The 20,169-nt window shown below is 39.7% G+C and overlaps 3 protein-coding genes and 1 long non-coding RNA gene across 4 annotated transcripts; 2 read left to right on the top strand and 2 right to left on the bottom strand.

Moving 5' to 3' along the window:
• The first annotated feature begins 1,508 nt into the window (after positions 1–1,508).
• LOC149662701 (uncharacterized) lies at positions 1,509–5,848 on the top strand. Its single transcript, XR_016368583.1, has 3 exons — positions 1,509–2,227; positions 3,158–3,284; positions 5,224–5,848. It is a non-coding gene; the product is annotated as an uncharacterized LOC149662701 (long non-coding RNA).
• Positions 5,849–13,939: 8,091 nt separating this feature from the next.
• Positions 13,940–14,835, top strand: LOC149662700 (uncharacterized). The gene is made up of 2 exons (XM_089842288.1): positions 13,940–14,378; positions 14,426–14,835. The coding sequence occupies exons 1-2, from the start codon at positions 13,940–13,942 to the stop codon at positions 14,833–14,835; spliced, it is 849 nt and encodes a 282-aa protein (XP_089698414.1).
• Positions 14,836–15,974: 1,139 nt separating this feature from the next.
• LOC149662699 (uncharacterized) lies at positions 15,975–16,871 on the bottom strand. Its single transcript, XM_089842287.1, has one exon. It carries the CDS (start codon positions 16,869–16,871, stop codon positions 15,975–15,977), a length of 897 nt encoding a protein of 298 aa, XP_089698413.1.
• Positions 16,872–16,952: 81 nt separating this feature from the next.
• LOC149662698 (uncharacterized) lies at positions 16,953–19,756 on the bottom strand. The gene is made up of 2 exons (XM_089842286.1): positions 19,360–19,756; positions 16,953–19,279 (listed from the first exon to the last, which is right to left on the bottom strand). The coding sequence occupies exons 1-2, from the start codon at positions 19,754–19,756 to the stop codon at positions 16,953–16,955; spliced, it is 2,724 nt and encodes a 907-aa protein (XP_089698412.1).
• Positions 19,757–20,169: the final 413 nt, after the last annotated feature.

Raw genomic sequence — 20,169 nt, 5'->3', positions numbered from 1 at the left:
GCCACCGAACGGAAGTTAACGGCCCGTTTTTACCTTCCGAATTTCCGCCCTTTAATCCGACGGTACGTCAAACAATGCCTTGTTTGCCAGCAATACAAGTCCCGTAACGAGAAAACACCAGGGAAGATGGTCTCCAATGTTAGCACCTATGGACCAAAACAGCTAGTGGGAATCGACCTCATGGGTCCGCTACCTGTTACGGCCCGACAGAATCGATTTCTTGTAGTTATTGTCGACTACTTCACCAAATACGTTGAGATTACCGCCATCCGGAGCATCAAGGCTATAACGGTCGGGAATGTGTTTCTTAAATATATATCTCGCCATGGTTCCCCGGACGCTGTTTGCTCGGATAACGGCTCCCAGTTCACCTTTGCTCTCTGGGCTCGTGTCTGCCAGTTGATGAAAGTTAAGACTACCTTCACCACCCCGTATCATCCTCAGACTAATCTCACGGAACGTGTCAACCGAGTACTTGGGGAATTGATGAGTATATACGTCGGGAACAGCCATAATCGTTGGGACCTTGGGTTGGAAATGCACCAATTAGCTATTAATTCCGTTATACACTTGACTACAGGATTTTCTCCCTTTGCGCTAACGTATGGTCGTGAACCTCGATTACCATGGGACCAAGATGAGAGTCTTCGGGATTTCACCGCTTTCCAGGGTACTCTTCCCGACATCACCGCATATGAATATGGTCCGTTAAAAGATCTACAAACCATCCGTAGTGACGCTGAGGATTTTGCCCGCATCGCCCAAGCCAAACAGAAGAAATATTATGACAAGCACTATAGCGACATTGAATTGAACGTAGAGCAATTGGTATGGAAAAGAGTTCATAAGTTATCCCAGGCTGCGGTTGGTTATACCGCGAAGTTGGCCCCTACGTGGGAAGGGCCGTTCCGAGTTATAGAAAAATTGGGTCCCCTGACCTATCGTCTCCGCCATGAAATTACCGGTCCGAATGCGGGAACGTGGCATGTTAGCCAGCTGAAGCTCTTTATAACCCAGTCCGAAGGAGAGTCCCTCTGCATTCCAGAGGAAGTTGACCCGGAGGAAACGGACCCAGAGCAGGAGGCTAATACCAATACTGACGGAGAGATAGTACCATCGCCTGGGGAGGTCCCCAACCACATCGATTCCGCCGACTCCCTGGTCCCGATATCCGGCCCTGTTTTGGACTCATCCAACATGGAAGACTCCCTGCTTGGGGACGTAACGCCACTTGGCCCAGATGAGGAAGAGGCAACTGAACCGGCTACCAATCCTCTCCTAATTCCGTTCAAGTGGGGTTGGACAAGGGAGGTGGTTAAGCGGAAAAACCTTCCACTGGGCAAACACACGACGTATACTATTCTACAGGGCCGGTAGGCCCTTGTAGATATGACATGACACCCTTCCGTAATGTTAAAGGAAAAGTCACACCTTTTAGGGTTAGCGTCCCATAGAAAAAGCATTAAAAAATTTTCAGTTTTTTAAGGCAATTGTGGCAGGCCATACGGAAAAACTATAGCAAAGTTAGTTTTCGGAATACTTCTAAATTAACAAGCATTTATTAAATGGGAAACTTACGTGTTTCGATTTTTAATTAATGAATTCTAATTTTTGTAATTTAACTAATTAAGATAGTACGTCAAAAAATTACTTTTGGGCCAGAAGTCAGCCTAACCTTATAGCACGCTTAAACCTAATTCTACATTTCGTTCTCGTTGACAACTAGAAGGGCCTAGGTTTGTGGGTGCTAACAAGTTACGTTGACATATTTCAAATGTTGGCTTTCTTGCTGATTTTCCTAATTTCTTAGCAGTGGACGCTAACAAATTACTTTGGTATTTCAACCGAGCTTGAGCACCTTTATATGTATTTTCTAATTAACTGTAGCACCCTTAATAAGAAATACGTCGTTATCAGGTCGAATTTTCGTCTAGAAAAGTAATTCAGGTAAATAATTACAGTTAACAGAGGTTTTTATATCATTTAAAGTAAGTTTTTGAACGTTCTTTACGGCCAAGGCTTAAGTTGTATAGACTAATAGCACCCCATCTTATTTCCCCATAGAGCTTAATACAGTCGAAGGCAGAGGGCTGCCATTACCCTATTTTAGTTACTCTTTAAAGATTATTAAAAAGGCTGATTTCCAGCTCTCATTTGTTTTGGAATCCTGTGTATAGTCTGCTCAATTTTATGCTAGAAACATAGCCTAACCGGGTTAACACTAGTAGTGCCGTGCAGACTATTCGTTACTATTTGGTCGGACCAAATAATTTGGTCAAAATTGACGTTTACTATTCGCACCGACGAATCGAATAATGATTTTCAAAATTCTAGAATACCAAATAATGAGCTTCGAAAAACCGACTATTCTATAGCGGATAAAACCACGAGAAAATGAATGTTTTTAACAGTCTATTGACCAAATTATTTGGTATTCGCAACCAGTTTTTGAATTTTTCTGCTGATATTGTGAATTTGAGGGCGCTGTCATAGAGATAGAAACATAAATGTGATGCTCATATCCCTATGGGCGCTGTTATAGTGTCCGCTGGACCGTGGCCCCATAGATGACGCGACTCGGCAGACACAGCCTTAAAATTCTGACGTGGCTACTATTATTAAAAGTATTACCCGCGTTCACCGAGTCGCGTGATCTAGGAGGCTATAGCTGGAATCAGCCACTCAGTCTTTAGAAGTTCATTGACAAGAATAAATCATTAAAGGTTTTAACTTAAAGGGTACTGTTTATTATCAACTTCTCGCTGCGGAGCTAACTATTGAACTTCCTAATAATATGTCACTATAGTATACCTATTAAAAAATATAGTATCATGGAAGAGGTCATACATTGCAAAGCGAATAGGGATATATTGACAACTAACCTAATTTTGATTAAAATAAAACTTTTGATTCGTTCAAAAATAAGTTTTCAGCCGTTCAAAAGTACCTTTACGTGTCCCATTATTTATAAATTTGAAATTTGGTAGAATAGTTTTATAGAAATTTAAATTTGGTCGAATTTTTGAACTTCATACTATTTGGTCAAATTATTTGGTCATTTTCCTATTCCGAGCCGAGAGATGGCTCCCAAAAACATTGCTATTTGGTATTCGACGAATACCTTAAAAAGTACTATTCGCACAGCCCTAAACACTAGGCTTTTTATGCTGTATTTACCGTGTGCGCTTCCAATAAATGGCATACCTATTCAAATTATTAACGTGTTGAAATAAAGATAATGCTTTTTACCCTGTGAAAAGATCGAAAACTTCAAAATACTACTGGTAAGATGACAAAAAGTTTAATATGTTTTCCCTACTGCAGAGTCGTGATGTTTACGTTAGCGCAGCTTAACTATTTGTTACAACAGTGGATTTTGTTAATTCATAAATATAAGTAACAGTGGTGCTGATTAATCCAGGAGGTCAGTGTCGTTATGTAATTTAATTAGTCAAATAATTTCCACGTTTACATCAGCGCAGATTTTTCCAACGTAACCACGTCAGCAACGGAGGGTTACGTTGTTGGCTATCTCCACAGTTCAGATTTATTTGTCTAAATTGCTATGAATTGTTTAGGTATTTAATTTAATTACTGTTTTTGAAGCCAAAGTTGCTAAACTATAGAATCACATCATTCATTAACATATGTTATAGATGATTTTTATGTTACCGCAAATTTTAGCACGTGGTATGATAAAAGTTTAGCACATTGTGTTGGCAAGAATGAAAAACTCTTCTAAACTTTACAATTAAGGTGATTTGAAACTCATTTTATAAGCTAAATCAACACTGCCAAACCTCAATCCTTCATTAATTTCAACTTAATTAAGTATAATTAACGTGAATTTAAACACGAAATATACATATTTGGATGAGAACTCGAGTAACTTTGAAATAAAATACTTAATTAAGATTAAAACTGCACAAGCTGTTAGTACAGCCCCATGTTTTCTATCTCATACTTAGTTAATTTAAATTATCTTTAAAGTACATTAATAGGCGCGAAATTCGAAAGTTTAAGGTAAAATAAGAGTCAAAACCCACTAAAAACTGCAATTAAGGTTAAGTATATATTGAAAGTCATTTATAACCTAAATGTACACTGCCGAAATACAATCTTACGTTAATTTTAAATCAATTAAATATAATTAACGTGAAATTAAACCAAAAATATTCATTTTTTGGATAAAAAGCTCAAATAACTTTTAAATAAACTGTTTAATTAAGATTAAAACTACCCAAGCCGTTGGTAAATCCCAATGTTTTCTATTTCACACTTCAGTTAATTTCAACTATGTTTAAAGTACATTAATTGGCGCGAAATTCAAAAGTTTAGGGTAAAATAATGACAGTGGCAAAAATGTTAAACTGCACAAAATATTCCAATTAGGGTAAAAAATTCCAATAAATTATACTTTTAAGCTTAATCCACTCTCCCGAACCGCGCTCAAATTAAGATTAAAACAACACAAGTTTTTCGCACAGCCACAGATGTTTCCTATTTCACTTTCGAATTAATTTAATTCATCATTAAAATACATCAAAAGCGCATACATATTTTAGAGTAATTGCAATTAAAGTTAATATTTCATTGAAACTTGTATTATAAACTAAATCCACACTAGATAAACCGTTAAATTAAACTTAATCAAGTATAATTAATGTGAAATTAACCCAAAACACGAATGTTTTTGGTAAATTCATGGATACCTTATAATTTAACTAACAAATTATAATTAAAACTACACTTATCTTTCACTCAGCCTCCATTTTCCTGTTTAATTCTTACACTTAAAAAATTTAAAATCATTTTTCCCATATTGAAAAGAGAGCCATTGAAAAGGCGCGAAATTTAAAAGTGTTTTGGGGAGGAGGGGGCGGGGGTACAGTTTGTGTGCCTTTTTAACAGGAGTATTGTTACAATTGTAACACTACAGACCTTGTATTTCTAATGGAACCGGCAATACCGCAACGCTGAGCCGAAAAACCAGGATGGTAATTGTTTGGACCTATCGGGTGAGGACATTGGAGCACCAAAAACATACCGCGGTGTCACTTGTTGAACGTTAAAGCGACCTTCATCACTTTAAATCCCATGACCTGCTCAATCTGGCAATCTTTGAAAACTCAACTTTGAGGTACTTCCGTTCCCTTTTGATATACAGGGTCTTCAGTGTTGGAGCTAAGTATAAGAATTACAGTAGTTAGTCTCGTTTCCTAGCAAAATGCCAACCTGTTCTAACCAGGACAAATTGGACAGGATGTTTATTTTGGGTGAAGGTCGCAGTAACGTTCAACTAAAGGCAGTGCTTTATGCCGAACGGTTTCCACACCGACAACATCCGGTGCGAAGCACCTTTTCCGACATTGGCGAGCACCTTCGTGATTTCGGTAGTGCAAGATCATGAACGTAGAAGAGACTGTATAGTCTGTAATGAGGATATAGATTTTGACATCGTAGCACGTTTTGAAGCCAATTCATGCTAATAGTAGAGCGGTGGAACAAGAAGTTGCACTAAGCCATTCTACTGTTTGTGCCAGTTTACAAGGGCATCATTACTGGCATTATCATACCCCCTACATCAAGCCTTAACGGACGAGGATTTCCCAAGACGGCAATACCATTAGTCTTACTATGCGTCATGAGTTTACTGCTTGCAAATGTATTGCAAGACATGGACAGTCGTCTGGAAGATTGCCTAAACCACAATGGTAGAAACGTCGAATATTTACGTTGAGGTGTTTACCAAACAGGTAAGAGGTTGCAATTTGAGGCCCACGTTCTAAGACTAATCGTAGGACAGTGCTTTAAAATATTTTGTTGCATTCTCCAGTATTCGTTTTGTACCTTGTCACTCTTTGTCACTTGCATACAGTAAAACATGAATTCTAAACATTTATTTACACCCTGTATAATTTAGTATGACATCACACGTTGGCAGTATTGGGGGTTATACATAAAGGAAGCTGTTGATCTGATCTCGACACCACTGTATACGTATACAGTGTACGAAACAAATATTTTTCTTCCATATTTCAAATACCGTCGTTTTTAAGCTTTTTTCATAAATAAAGTGCAACATTATATGCTTATCGAAATCAATGTTATTGGATATAAGTTAAATGTAATTAACGATACTGAAGAACTTCTTTAAGGAATTAGAAATAGATCAACCCCAAATGTATGACGGTAAAGCAAACATAATTATTCAAAATTTAATTACATTAAGACTGAAGTAACAGATATTATAAAAAAACGTCTTGGTTTGGACCAAGGCCGAAAAAACAAACGATATGTGTGAGGTTTATCAATTGGCTGAAGTTTCAGATATTGCAATTTTTTTAGTTATTTTTATCCATTTAATCCTTAATCAATATTAAATTCAATCAACTGATTTTACTGTTAATCGATCTATTCCCTCTAAATTAATTGAAAAAATTACATATCTACGCTTTTTCAAGAACAATTACATTTTCCGAAAACATTTTATCATGAAATTAATTATTTTGAAGGGATTTCGTGTAAGCACTTGACGGACATAGTTTTAATTGTTGCTGGCTTGACAAATTTTCAAGTTTGCATCAAAAAAAAAACTTAAATCGGTAAGTTGCTAAGAAGACTGATGTTAAAAAAAATATGATAATTTAAATTTATTTTGTTCAGACTAGTTAATAAACGAATGCCGTATACTTAAGACAAAGCAACATCGTTTATCCTGTGTGGTTTTTGTTAGTAAGTAGCTATCTGTAGCACTGGAAAAATATGATATCGGTATAAATATAACCAAAGGTATAGGTAAAGATTACATAAAAAGAAATACGTTTCAGTACCACTGGCTTTTGTATTCATTTCCATTCATTACCAGTTAAACGAAGAAGGTCACACTTAACTTAACCCCCCCCCCCCCCAAGAAAGTATAAAGTACGAAGAGGGAAATTGCAGTGCAACCTTTCTTTCACAGTCGCGACATTGGAAATGTAGCATTTCGATATACGAAATTAAATGTATGTATTCGTGCAACACCCTGGTTTGGCATCCACTATTAAATATTTACATCTTCCTTTCGAATTATGTCAAAGTTCGCTTGGTCTTTTTAGACACAGTATTTCAAATGTTCAATATTAAATCCCTCAACACGTACTCCCTTCAAAATAATTAATTTCATGATAAAATGTTTTCGGAAAAAGTAATTGTTCTTGAAAAAGCGTAGATATGTAATTTTTTCAATTAATTTAGAGGGAATAGATCGATTAACAGTAAAATCAGTTGAATGAATTTAATATTGATTACGGATTAAATGGATAAAAATAACTAGAAAAAATTGCAATATCTGAAACTTCAGCCAATTGATAAACCTCACACATATCGTTTGTTTTTTCGGCCTTGGTCGAAACCAAGACGTTTTTTTATAATATTTATACTACGGGGCCGCGTTCTGTGAGACTTCGGTCTTGGCCCGATTACATAAATATTTCGCATCTATATCCAGGGTTGTCTCGTGCCAACCTGGATTTTGGCCCAGACCCGGTTCCCGGAGCTCCACCTGGTCAGGAGATCTACCGGGGCGCCCGGGGATAAGCTCCTTATATATATAATAATAAAAGGAGGCCTTCTTGTAATATGTGTCTACCCCCTTTAGATGGCTTCTCAACCCTGGACTAACGATGTAGTCGTTTCCATACACCCTGCTGACGGTTCCCGCTCCATAGGCGTCACAACCAACTCTAATATCGATACCGATGAGGGCCGCCGTATTTACCTGTTACCGTCCCCCTCATCTTCACCTCCGGCACTATCACCCTCCGCCTCTTCCGTGTCCGAGGACCAACGATATCTCCGAGTTGAGCGTCGCCTCCCAGAACGGTATAGTGAACAACGTCGATCCCGTTCAACGCTCCGGACTACTGTCCCACCTCGCAGCCTAATCCGCCGTCACCCAAGGGACTCTTCACCCGTCCTGCGGCAACCACGCCGGGAACCCTCGCGGAGGTCCCGCTCGCCTCGACGTTCTCGATCCTTATCTCAGCCACCGGACCGCCATATAGCCTGTCGAGTATGCAGTATGGAGGGGCATCGAACGAACGCCTGTCCCCATACGCGCAGATGTTACCGATGTCGACGCACTGGCCATTTGGCCAGAATTTGCCCCCACCCGCGACGGGTAACTCGGACCAATGCCCAACGAAGAGCCTTTGAGCTGCCGGCGTTGCCAATCAATATGTTGCCCCGACGTCTACGCCCGGAGTAGGAGGGAACATGTTGGACAATTGAAATTTATTTTTGGTTCATTAACTTTGTTTATTTTAATTTCTAATTACATCAGTTTTTGTGTATAGATTTCTTATTTTGTATAATCCGAACTATTTGTTAATGGCCTCCCGACTCAGAGTTCCTTTGGGGGGAATATGTAGCCGACCTTAGAGCAGACGATCGCATTTGCCCACCATTAATAGGGGGCGCCTCGATCGGGTACTGGGGGGTTAATAGGCGGCTTTCGGAACGGTGGAGAGGAGTTGAACAAAGGAACTTGAGTCGGAAGGTTAGCCTCTAAGAGAATTGGAAACAGCGAATGATTTTGGAGATTAAAGAAGATTAATCGTAAATATCTTGTTACTTGTATTAATTAGTGATAAGTCCCTAAGGGATAGGTTATTTATATACGCACGATGTATGCCTAACTTGAGTTAAGCCTGGGCGAGACTGTCGCCGCACGTTTGGCACGTTACAACGTCCAACCACCGAAGGATTTATTGGCCGCTTACCAAATGAAGCGCGTCGAAGCCGCGCCGATTAATACTTGGGACAAAAACTTGGAGTACTTGAGCTTCGTTCATTTGTTCCCCAAGGGTCGCTACGGCAAGCACGATGATAGACCATTTGGGAAATTAACTGAAACAGAGTATCGTTTATCTCGTCTTTTGAACAAAAGTCCAATTTTTAGACGAGATTACGCCTATATGTTTCATTCTTATCAAGAATGCGAAATGAAGGCGATCTCTAGCAGTTTGAACTACGTTCTTCGTGTTAAAAAAACCCATGGCAATTAGGGTTGAAAACTTGTTCAGTCGCGTTGAATTTGGCGATAAAGAACTTGAGAGTAATTTAGCCACTTTCTTGGGTCATATTCGAGGAACTAAGGACTACTGGTACAAGGTCCTTAGGTGCGTTTTGGCGATGATACTGGAATTTGGTCCTCCCACGTATTGTTTCCGTAAACTTATGGAGCAGTTGCGACAACATTGCAAAATAAAAGAAGTTATAACGGATGCTCATCCCCAAATTCGTTGCATTTTGAGTATTGTCTAATGTTACGACTACTAAGCCTTCTAAGTGTTGAAAGGTATTTAATAAAATAATATTTAGGGAAAGATTATCCGAACGTGAAACATTCTTTGGACATATGGCACGTTTCAAAAAATTTACGCAAAAGGCTTGGAAGTGTAAAAACAATATTTCGATAATGACTGGATGAGACTCATGACCAACATGAGTAAAACATTCTTTGCTTTCTTAGCTGTGTGATGAACCTGAATGCTATACAATCAAACCTTGGATCAATGACATTATTAACCATTTTTGGTAGGCGTCTGAAAATTGTGAAGGAGATGCCAACAGAATGCGGGTTTGTAGAATGAACAAACATATTGCTAAAGAACCTATTTTTGGAAAAATAAGATTGTATGTTTAGCTCCTATGGTTGACTATATTGCATCATATTCGTAATAATCACGAATGGTATGCTGGTGCATGTGATCACGAAGAATTAAGTGAAGCTGAGCGACACCCTGATAAGCCGTGGCTCGAGTATAAGAGTGTGGCTTATCAGAAGTAGCGAGGACTTGTTAAAGATTTAAATTTTCTGAAAGACTTTCACTTTTATGCAAATTTTAGGTACTAATCGTAGAACCGTGTCGCAAATGATTTATATTAGGTTTGTTTTTTAATAACGAATTGGTTTCGAAGGCACACTGGCCCTTTGGAATCTTTCCATAATCTGATTTTGAAATACGCTCCAAAACGAATTGCCTTTACGTAAGATCGAATTGAACAATAAATCCTAGAGCGTATCAAAGTAAACGTATTATTTGTACTGTAGTTGGAATGGATATATAGCGAGAAACATCTTGGCGGTGCTTGATAGTAGGGGAGGAATCTATGTTCTAGCACAGCCTGCAGCTATACTTTTAACATTAGCTGCAGCAGCAGCTATACTTTAACATTAGCTGCAGCTGCACCTGTACTTCAAAAATCAATGGACGGTATCACAAGCATATTTTCCATAAAATTGTTATCTTTCCTACGTATTCGAAATTCTTATCTTATCTATCAAACCTATATGTACCCTTCACAAGAATTAGTGGTTAATAAGATCATTCTAAATTATTTGTTTACACTCTTATCAGTGTAATAAGGAATTTCTAGCCGGAAATTCAAAATCATACTTAATCTAATCGATTCAGTTCCGAGTTTCATTTTTATCAGTAGTTGAAGTATCCAGAGGGAAATTTGAAAAGGCTTAACCTATGCGAATCGTATTCAGATGGATGTAACATCCCGAATAAAAAAATGGACAAATATCAGATAACCTATTATCTGTAGATAAAATTAAACCAAATACTCCAATATAGGTTCGTATCGGAAATGTTCGAGGGGTGCCATATCTATTTTATTATTCTAATATTTACCATTCACACGCTATTGACCTTATCCAATTTGGGGGGAGGGTTTATGATGAGTCACCCCTCAGGGATATTGACCAATGAACGGCCTGTTCTAGTTCTAGTTATAGTTAGACTTATTGCAGAATCGTTATCAGTGTCAAGTGTTTGTTTGAGGAGTTCATTGACCAATGAGCGGCCTGTTCTAGTTCTAGTTATAGTTAGACTTATTGTAGAATCGTTATCAGTATCAAGTGTTTGTTTGAGGAGTTTATAAGACAATTGATTAGGGTGTTGGAGATCAGTTTCGGAAGACGCGAGCTATCGACAAGTCATTCACTAAGGAGATAAGAGTTAAATTACGTTAAATCGGAAATTTTTGCCCAATTTAAAATGTTTCATTGTGATAAATGTGACGCAAAGTTTCCCGCTAAAAGGAATTTACAGCAACACATCCGATCATTTCACGAGAATATAAGGTTCGCGTGTGTTCAATGTCCGGCATCCTTTACCCGGAAAACCAACTTAAATAATCACATTAGAAAAGTGCACGGTCTATCACCTGCAACCTCTGATACCCCGCAAGTTATTCCTCAGCCTAACCACGTCACAACCGTCGAATCAGATCCCAACACCCTCACCAGTTCTCCATCGACCTCTAACCAGTCTAGGAAACGTCGCCATTCGGGTGACGATTCTGCTACACCTGTTGAACGTCCATCACCGTTACCAGAACCTCGTGATGAGTGGGAGGAGGTTGAAGCACTGGACGATGCCGTTTTCGCTGCCCGTGTGACCCCGAGTGGGGTGGAAACAGACGCATCAAGATTAATTAACAGTCACACCGAAACTATTTACGGGTATATCGAGAAAAACGTGAATCAAAGAAAGGAGTGAAATGGTACCTTGTTATTCGTGCTCGCTATACACGCTCCCTGGCCAATATCGACACCGTCGTCGAAGCTCTACCATATTTTCGTGGATTCACCTACGCTACACTAAGTTCTGATGTTATTCGGGATCAGATCTCAACCTGCATTCAAAAAATTGAGCAATCCATGTCCGAATATGAAGATAAGGGATCTGAATGGGTGTTAGATCGAATCGAATTTCTACAATCAAACATTATCGCGTACTCTCCCCTGCAAGGAGGATCATACATTGAATTACCTCAATGGATTGCAGACAAGAAAGCCGTCATTAATATTAAAAACGACGACGACCGATGCTTTCTGTACTGTATTCTAGCCCAATTACATCCGGTTAACACAAACCCTCAACGTGTTAATAATTATACAGAATTCATTGGAGAATTGAATGTAGAGGGTATATCTTTCCCCTTTAAATATGATTCTAACAAACTGAAAAAATTTGAGAATGCAAATAATCTCTCGATTAACATCTTCGCCGTGGAAAAAATAATTTTCCCAATCCACGTTAGCGAGAACAAAGTAAAGGAGGAAAGACAAATCGATCTCCTATTACTAACCTGTGGTAAGAATCAACATTACTGCCTGATTCGAAGTTTAAGCCGGCTCTTAAGCGATTTGACTAAAGATTGTCGTTCAACATTCTACTGTCGCTATTGTCTACACCGTTTTTCCGGTACCAACGCTAAAAACAACCACAACAAACACGTGAAAGATTGCAACGTCCACGGACCTCAACGTATTGAAATGCCCACTGAAAACCCCATTTGTAGATTCACAAAGTTCGGATGGTGTATGACGGTTTCATACGTTATTTACGCCGACTTTGAATCTATTATGCCTAAAGTCGATACCTGCCTGCCCGATTCGACACTGTCATCAACTACAACATTAGCCCATCACATCTCGTGCTGCTTTTCCTATGTTGTGGTCGGTCCCGACGGCAAGGCCAGTAAACCGGTTACGTATCGAGGAAAAGACGCCACGAAAGTCTTTTTCGATAAATTAGATGTCGAGGCGAAAACTATTCAGGGTAAAATAGCCGAAAAACTTCCGCTGAATCTATCAAGTGAGGAGGAAAAGTTCCACCGAGAAGCGTCGACCTGCTATCTATGCGATAAACCCTTCACATCGAAGGACTGGAAAGTTAGGGACCATGATCACTACTTGGGGAGGTATCGTGGAGCGGCACATAATACTTGCAACCTGAAACTGAAACCGCCGAATCATATTCCCGTCTTTCTTCATAACCTCAGCCGCTACGATGGGCATCTTCTAATGCAGCAGATCGGACTAATCAAAAATAAAAGAATCGATTGCATTCCGAGCAGTAGTGAGACGTACATCTCCTTCTCGCTGGGACATCTGCGTTTCGTCGACTCGTTTCGGTTTTTAGCTGCACCCCTGGAAACCCTCGTGGGGAACCTGGCTAAAGGAGGCTCCGATAAGTTTCCCATTTTAAATTCCGTGTACAACCCTGATGAGGTCACCCTACTATTGAGAAAAGGAGTCTACCCCTACGATCTCATGGACAGTACAGAACAATTCAACCGAGAGCAACTACCCTCGAAGGACAGCTTTTTCAACATTTTAACTGATACACCCATCAATGACATCGACTACGAACATGCCCAGAAGGTCTGGGAAACTTTCCGGATACGAAATATGGGAGAGTATCACGATCTCTACGTCACCGCCGATACTCTTCAGCTGGCTGATGTCTTCGAATCATTCCGGAATATTTGTATGAACTACTATAAATTAGATAGTGCTCATTCATATACGAGCCCGGGTTTCGCTTGGGAAAGCGCCCTCTATATGACGGGGGTGGAGTTAGATCTGCTGCTAGATCCGGATATGCATCTGATGATCGAGAGAGGGATTCGCGGCGGCGTTTCCATGATTACCCACCGTTTAGCGACAGCCAACAATAATCTCTTTCCCGATACATATGATCCAGAAAAACCCACGACCTTCCTGACATATTTAGATTGTAACAATCTATACGGTACCGTCATGATGGACCCCATGCCGATGAGGGAATTTCAATGGAGCAATTCCATCCCAATCGAGGATATACTCAAACACCCAGATGACGATAAAATCGGATACATTCTCGAGGTCGACTTGACATACCCTGCATCACTACATCACGATCATAATGATTTACCTCTGGTACCACAAAAGCGGTCTGTTGTAAACTCAGAGTTGTCGAATTATACGAAGAAGCAGCTAGAGCATTTGAATATCCCGCTGAGAGACTCCTAACCTAAATTGATCCCGGATCTTCAACCAAAAACCAATTTCGTCGTTCATTACCGTAATCTGCGGTATTACGTCGAGAAAGGGATGAAAATCAGTCAAGTTCACCGAATTCTATCCTTCGAGCAGGGAACTTGGCTCTCCGAGTATATCGCCTTCAATACAGAAAAAAGAAAGATGGCCGCCAACGATTTCGAGAAGGATTTCTTTAAATTAATGAATAACGCCGTCTTCGGTAAAACGATGGAGAATTTGAGGAATCGAATCAACTTCGACCTAGTTCAACACCCAAAATTAGCTATTAAGAAAGCTACCTCTCCAACATTCGAAAAATTCACCATTTTTCATAATGATTTGGTGGGAATTCACTCAATAAGAAAATCAATCACCTTGAATCGACCTATATATACCGGTTTCACCATCCTGGATCTCTCGAAGCTACTGATGTACCGGTTCCATTATGATACCATCCGAGCACAGTACAACGATAAAGCCAAACTTCTTTTCACCGATACGGACAGTTCACGTATTACATCGAGACGAATGATTTATACAAGGACTTGGCTCAAAAAGCACACCATTACGATTTCTCGGGGTACCCCACCGACCATCCGCTTTTTAGTAATGAGAATAAAAAGCGTCTGGGGAAATTCAAGGATGAGTTAAACGGTCTACCTATCCAAGAGTTCTGCGGCTTACGGCCAAAGATGTACTCCATTCTGTCTGCGAATGGTGAGAAGAAGACGGCCAAGGGCATCTGCAAAAGAGTTGTGAGTAAAAGCGTTTTTCACGCTGATTATCGAGATTGTCTCCTGAATCGGAAAATTACCACTGCAGAGATGAATCGCATCGTCAGTGTAAAACATAATCTCTACACAATACGGCAAAACAAGCTATGCTTGAACCCATGCGATGATAAGCGCTACATACTTGAAGATGGAATCACGACCCTTGCTCATGGACACGTTGATATACCAACATAGACCCTCACCGAACATAACTCTTGCTATTAATTTATATAAATTTTTGAATATATTCTGTATAATTTTAGTATAATTCAAAAATATTTGGTTCATATTTATATTGTTTTAAGTGTTATTAAAAGTGAAAATTAAAGTTAAATACATTATTTTAATGAAAACCTGACTGAAAATTTCTTTCCTTTAAAATGCGTCTTTATCGTAAAATTCTTATCTCCAGAATCCTCTATCTTATCTACTAACCCTACACTTTTTTCAGTGAAAGCGAGCGCCAAAACCCTCTAAAGTTCAGGAAGATACGATATAATGTATGTTTTGATATTATCGCAGTTTTGTTTCTAATATGTTTATAGGTATTTACATAACAGAAAACTCTTCAAATTACTGAATTGCGATTAATTTTTGCTTGTAGGAAACTAAAAAAAGCGGTTGGAAGTGACATGAAATGTCTATAGTTCAATTAAAAGTATCAGCAAAACACTAAAAATTGGTTAATGTTTCGCAAAATGTTTAGTAAAAGTAACGTTATTCGAATTAAATACATCTGGTATTATTAATATATGACAATTATAAAACAGATAATGAAGTTGAATGATGAAAAACTGGTCGAAAGTGTTACTAATCTACTAAAATGCGGATCGAACTGATGTAAAATGAAAGCGTTCGATTGAAAGCGAACTAATATGACTATAAGAAAGTGGATCAAAGTGTTGTCAAACTACTTAAAGGTGGTTCAAATCTCATTCAATGGAACTAAAAAGCAGTTGAACGTTCGTGAAATGACTAAAGTACAATTGTAGGTATTGATAAAACACCGAAAAATAGGTTTCGTAAAACATACATTATATCGTATCTTCCTGAACTTTAGAGGGTTTTGGCGCTCGCTTTCACTGAAAAAAGTGTAGGGTTAGTAGATAAGATAGAGGATATTGGAGATAAGAATTTTACGATAAAGACGCATTTTAAAGGAAAGAAATTTTCAGTCAGGTTTTCATTAAAATAATGTAACTTTAATTTTCACTTTTAATAACACTTAAAACAATATAAATATGAACCAAATATTTATGAATTATACTAAAATTATACAGAATATATTCAAAAATTTATATAAATTAATAGCAAGAGTTATGTTCGGTGAGGGTCTATGTTGGTATATCAACGTGTCCATGAGCAAGGGTCGTGATTCCATCTTCAAGTATGTAGCGCTTATCATCGCATGGGTTCAAGCATAGCTTGTTTTGCCGTATTGTGTAGAGATTATGTTTTACACTGACGATGCGATTCATCTCTGCAGTGGTAATTTTCCGATTCAGGAGACAATCTCGATAATCAGCGTGAAAAACGCTTTTCCTCACAACTCTTTTGCAGATGCCCTTGGCCGTCTTCTTCTCACCATTCGCAGACAGAATGGAGTACATCTTTGGCCGTAAGCCGCAGAACTCTTGGATAGGTAGACCGTTTAACTCATCCTTGAATTTCCCCAGACGCTTTTTATTCTCATTACTAAAAAGCGGATGGTCGGTGGGGTACCCCGAGAAATCGTAATGGTGTGCTTTTTGAGCCAAGTCCTTGTATAAATCATTCGTCTCGATGTAATACGTGAGACTGTCCGTATCGGTATAAAGAAGTTTGGCTTTATCGTTGTACTGTGCTCGGATGGTATCGTAATGGAACCGGTACATCAGTAGCTTCGAGAGATCCAGGATGGTGAAACCGGTATATATAGGTCGATTCAAGGTGATTGATTTTCTTATTGAGTGAATTCCCACCACATCATTATGAAAAATGGTGAATTTTTCGAATGTTGGAGAGCTAGCTTTTTTAATAACTAATTTGGGGTGTTGAACTAGGTCGAACTTGATTCGATTCCTCAAATTCTCCATCGTTTTACCGAAGACGGCGTTATTCATTAATTTAAAGAAATCCTTCTCGAAATCGTTGGCGGCCATCTTTCTTTTTTCTGTATTGAAGGCGATATACTCGGAGAGCCAAGTTCCCTGCTCGAAGGATAGAATTCGGTGAACTTGACTGATTTTCATCCCTTTCTCGACGTAATACCGCAGATTACGGTAATGAACGACGTAATTGGTTTTTGGGTGAAGATCCGGGATCAATTTAGGTTAGGAGTCTCTCAGCGGGATATTGAAATGCTCCAGCTGCTTCTTCGTATAATTCGACAACTCTGAGTTTACAACAGACCGCTTTTGTGGTGCCAGAGGTAAATCATTATGATCGTGATGTAGTGATGCAGGGTATGTCAAGTCGACCTCGAGAATGTATCCGATTTTATCGTCATCTGGGTGTTTGAGTATATCCTCGATTGGGATGGAATTGCTCCATTGAAATTCCCTCATCGGCATGGGGTCCATCATGACGGTACCGTATAGATTGTTACAATCTAAATATGTCAGGAAGGTCGTGGGTTTTTCTGGATCATATGTATCGGGAAAGAGATTATTGTTGGCTGTCGCTAAACGGTGGGTAATCATGGAAACGCCGCCGCGAATCCCTCTCTCGATCATCAGATGCATATCCGGATCTAGCAGCAGATCTAACTCCACCCCCGTCATATAGAGGGCGCTTTCCCAAGCGAAACCCGGGCTCGTATATGAATGAGCACTATCTAATTTATAGTAGTTCATACAAATATTCCGGAATGATTCGAAGACATCAGCCAGCTGAAGAGTATCGGCGGTGACGTAGAGATCGTGATACTCTCCCATATTTCGTATCCGGAAAGTTTCCCAGACCTTCTGGGCATGTTCGTAGTCGATGTCATTGATGGGTGTATCAGTTAAAATGTTGAAAAAGCTGTCCTTCGAGGGTAGTTGCTCTCGGTTGAATTGTTCTGTACTGTCCATGAGATCGTAGGGGTAGACTCCTTTTCTCAATAGTAGGGTGACCTCATCAGGGTTGTACACGGAATTTAAAATGGGAAACTTATCGGAGCCTCCTTTAGCCAGGTTCCCCACGAGGGTTTCCAGGGGTGCAGCTAAAAACCGAAACGAGTCGACGAAACGCAGATGTCCCAGCGAGAAGGAGATGTACGTCTCACTACTGCTCGCAATGCAATCGATTCTTTTATTTTTGATTAGTCCGATCTGCTGCATTAGAAGATGCCCATCGTAGCGGCTGAGGTTATGAAGAAAGACGGGAATATGATTCGGCGGTTTCAGTTTCAGGTTGCAAGTATTATGTGCCGCTCCACGATACCTCCCCAAGTAGTGATCATGGTCCCTAACTTTCCAGTCCTTCGATGTGAAGGGTTTATCGCATAGATAGCAGGTCGACGCTTCTCGGTGGAACTTTTCCTCCTCACTTGATAGATTCAGCGGAAGTTTTTCGGCTATTTTACCCTGAATAGTTTTCGCCTCGACATCTAATTTATCGAAAAAGACTTTCGTGGCGTCTTTTCCTCGATACGTAACCGGTTTACTGGCCTTGCCGTCGGGACCGACCACAACATAGGAAAAGCAGCACGAGATGTGATGGGCTAATGTTGTAGTTGATGACAGTGTCGAATCGGGCAGGCAGGTATCGACTTTAGGCATAATAGATTCAAAGTCGGCGTAAATAACGTATGAAACCGTCATACACCATCCGAACTTTGTGAATCTACAAATGGGGTTTTCAGTGGGCATTTCAATACGTTGAGGTCCGTGGACGTTGCAATCTTTCACGTGTTTGTTGTGGTTGTTTTTAGCGTTGGTACCGGAAAAACGGTGTAGACAATAGCGACAGTAGAATGTTGAACGACAATCTTTAGTCAAATCGCTTAAGAGCCGGCTTAAACTTCGAATCAGGCAGTAATGTTGATTCTTACCACAGGTTAGTAATAGGAGATCGATTTGTCTTTCCTCCTTTACTTTGTTCTCGCTAACGTGGATTGGGAAAATTATTTTTTCCACGGCGAAGATGTTAATCGAGAGATTATTTGCATTCTCAAATTTTTTCAGTTTGTTAGAATCATATTTAAAGGGGAAAGATATACCCTCTACATTCAATTCTCCAATGAATTCTGTATAATTATTAACACGTTGAGGGTTTGTGTTAACCGGATGTAATTGGGCTAGAATACAGTACAGAAAGCATCGGTCGTCGTCGTTTTTAATATTAATGGCGGCTTTCTTGTCTGCAATCCATTGAGGTAATTCAATGTATGATCCTCCTTGCAGGGGAGAGTACGCGATAATGTTTGATTGTAGAAATTCGATTCGATCTAACACCCATTCAGATCCCTTATCTTCATATTCGGACATGGATTGCTCAATTTTTTGAATGCAGGTTGAGATCTGATCCCGAATAACATCAGAACTTAGTGTAGCGTAGGTGAATCCACGAAAATATGGTAGAGCTTCGACGACGGTGTCGATATTGGCCAGGGAGCGTGTATAGCGAGCACGAATAACAAGGTACCATTTCACTCCTTTCTTTGATTCACGTTTTTCTCGATATACCCGTAAATAGTTTCGGTGTGACTGTTAATTAATCTTGATGCGTCTGTTTCCACCCCACTCGGGGTCACACGGGCAGCGAAAACGGCATCGTCCAGTGCTTCAACCTCCTCCCACTCATCACGAGGTTCTGGTAACGGTGATGGACGTTTAACAGGTGTAGCAGAATCGTCACCCGAATGGCGACGTTTCCTAGACTGGTTAGAGGTCGATGGAGAACTGGTGAGGGTGTTGGGATCTGATTCGACGGTTGTGACGTGGTTAGGCTGAGGAATAACTTGCGGGGTATCAGAGGTTGCAGGTGATAGACCGTGCACTTTTCTAATGTGATTATTTAAGTTGGTTTTCCGGGTAAAGGATGCCGGACATTGAACACACGCGAACCTTATATTCTCGTGAAATGATCGGATGTGTTGCTGTAAATTCCTTTTAGCGGGAAACTTTGCGTCACATTTATCACAATGAAACATTTTAAATTGGGCAAAAATTTCCGATTTAACGTAATTTAACTCTTATCTCCTTAGAGAATGACTTGTCGATAGCTCGCGTCTTCCGAAACTGATCTCCAACACCCTAATCAATTGTCTTATAAACTCCTCAAACAAACACTTGATACTGATAACGATTCTACAATAAGTCTAACTATAACTAGAACTAGAACAGGCCGCTCATTGGTCAATGAACTCCTCAAACACACACTTGACACTGATAACGATTCTGCAATAAGTCTAACTATAACTAGAACTAGAACAGGCCGTTCATTGGTCAATATCCCTGAGGGGTGACTCATCATAAACCCTCCCCCCAAATTGGATAAGGTCAATAGCGTGTGAATGGTAAATATTAGAATAATAAAATAGATATGGCACCCCTCGAACATTTC

Source organism: Phalangium opilio, unplaced genomic scaffold (genome assembly GCF_054372755.1).
Source record: "Phalangium opilio isolate 3A_F unplaced genomic scaffold, DU_Popi_V2 ptg000063l_1, whole genome shotgun sequence".
Classification (NCBI taxonomy): Eukaryota; Metazoa; Arthropoda; class Arachnida; order Opiliones; family Phalangiidae; genus Phalangium; species Phalangium opilio.
This window is presented reverse-complemented; position numbering and strand designations above follow the sequence as displayed.

Bases quoted from the DNA above. Each gene is read 5' to 3' on its own strand.
- LOC149662698 (XM_089842286.1), bottom strand. From the start codon at position 19,756: ATGTTTCATTGTGATAAATGTGACGCAAAGTTTCCCGCTAAAAGGAAT. The intron at 19,280-19,359 runs GTGTGACCCCGA...GGGTATATCGAG, and splicing joins CGATGCCGTTTTCGCTGCCC to AAAAACGTGAATCAAAGAAA.
- LOC149662699 (XM_089842287.1), bottom strand. From the start codon at position 16,871: ATGAAAATCAGTCAAGTTCACCGAATTCTATCCTTCGAGCAGGGAACT.
- LOC149662700 (XM_089842288.1), top strand. From the start codon at position 13,940: ATGAAAATCAGTCAAGTTCACCGAATTCTATCCTTCGAGCAGGGAACT. The intron at 14,379-14,425 runs GTATTACATCGA...TGGCTCAAAAAG, and splicing joins CACCGATACGGACAGTTCAC to CACACCATTACGATTTCTCG.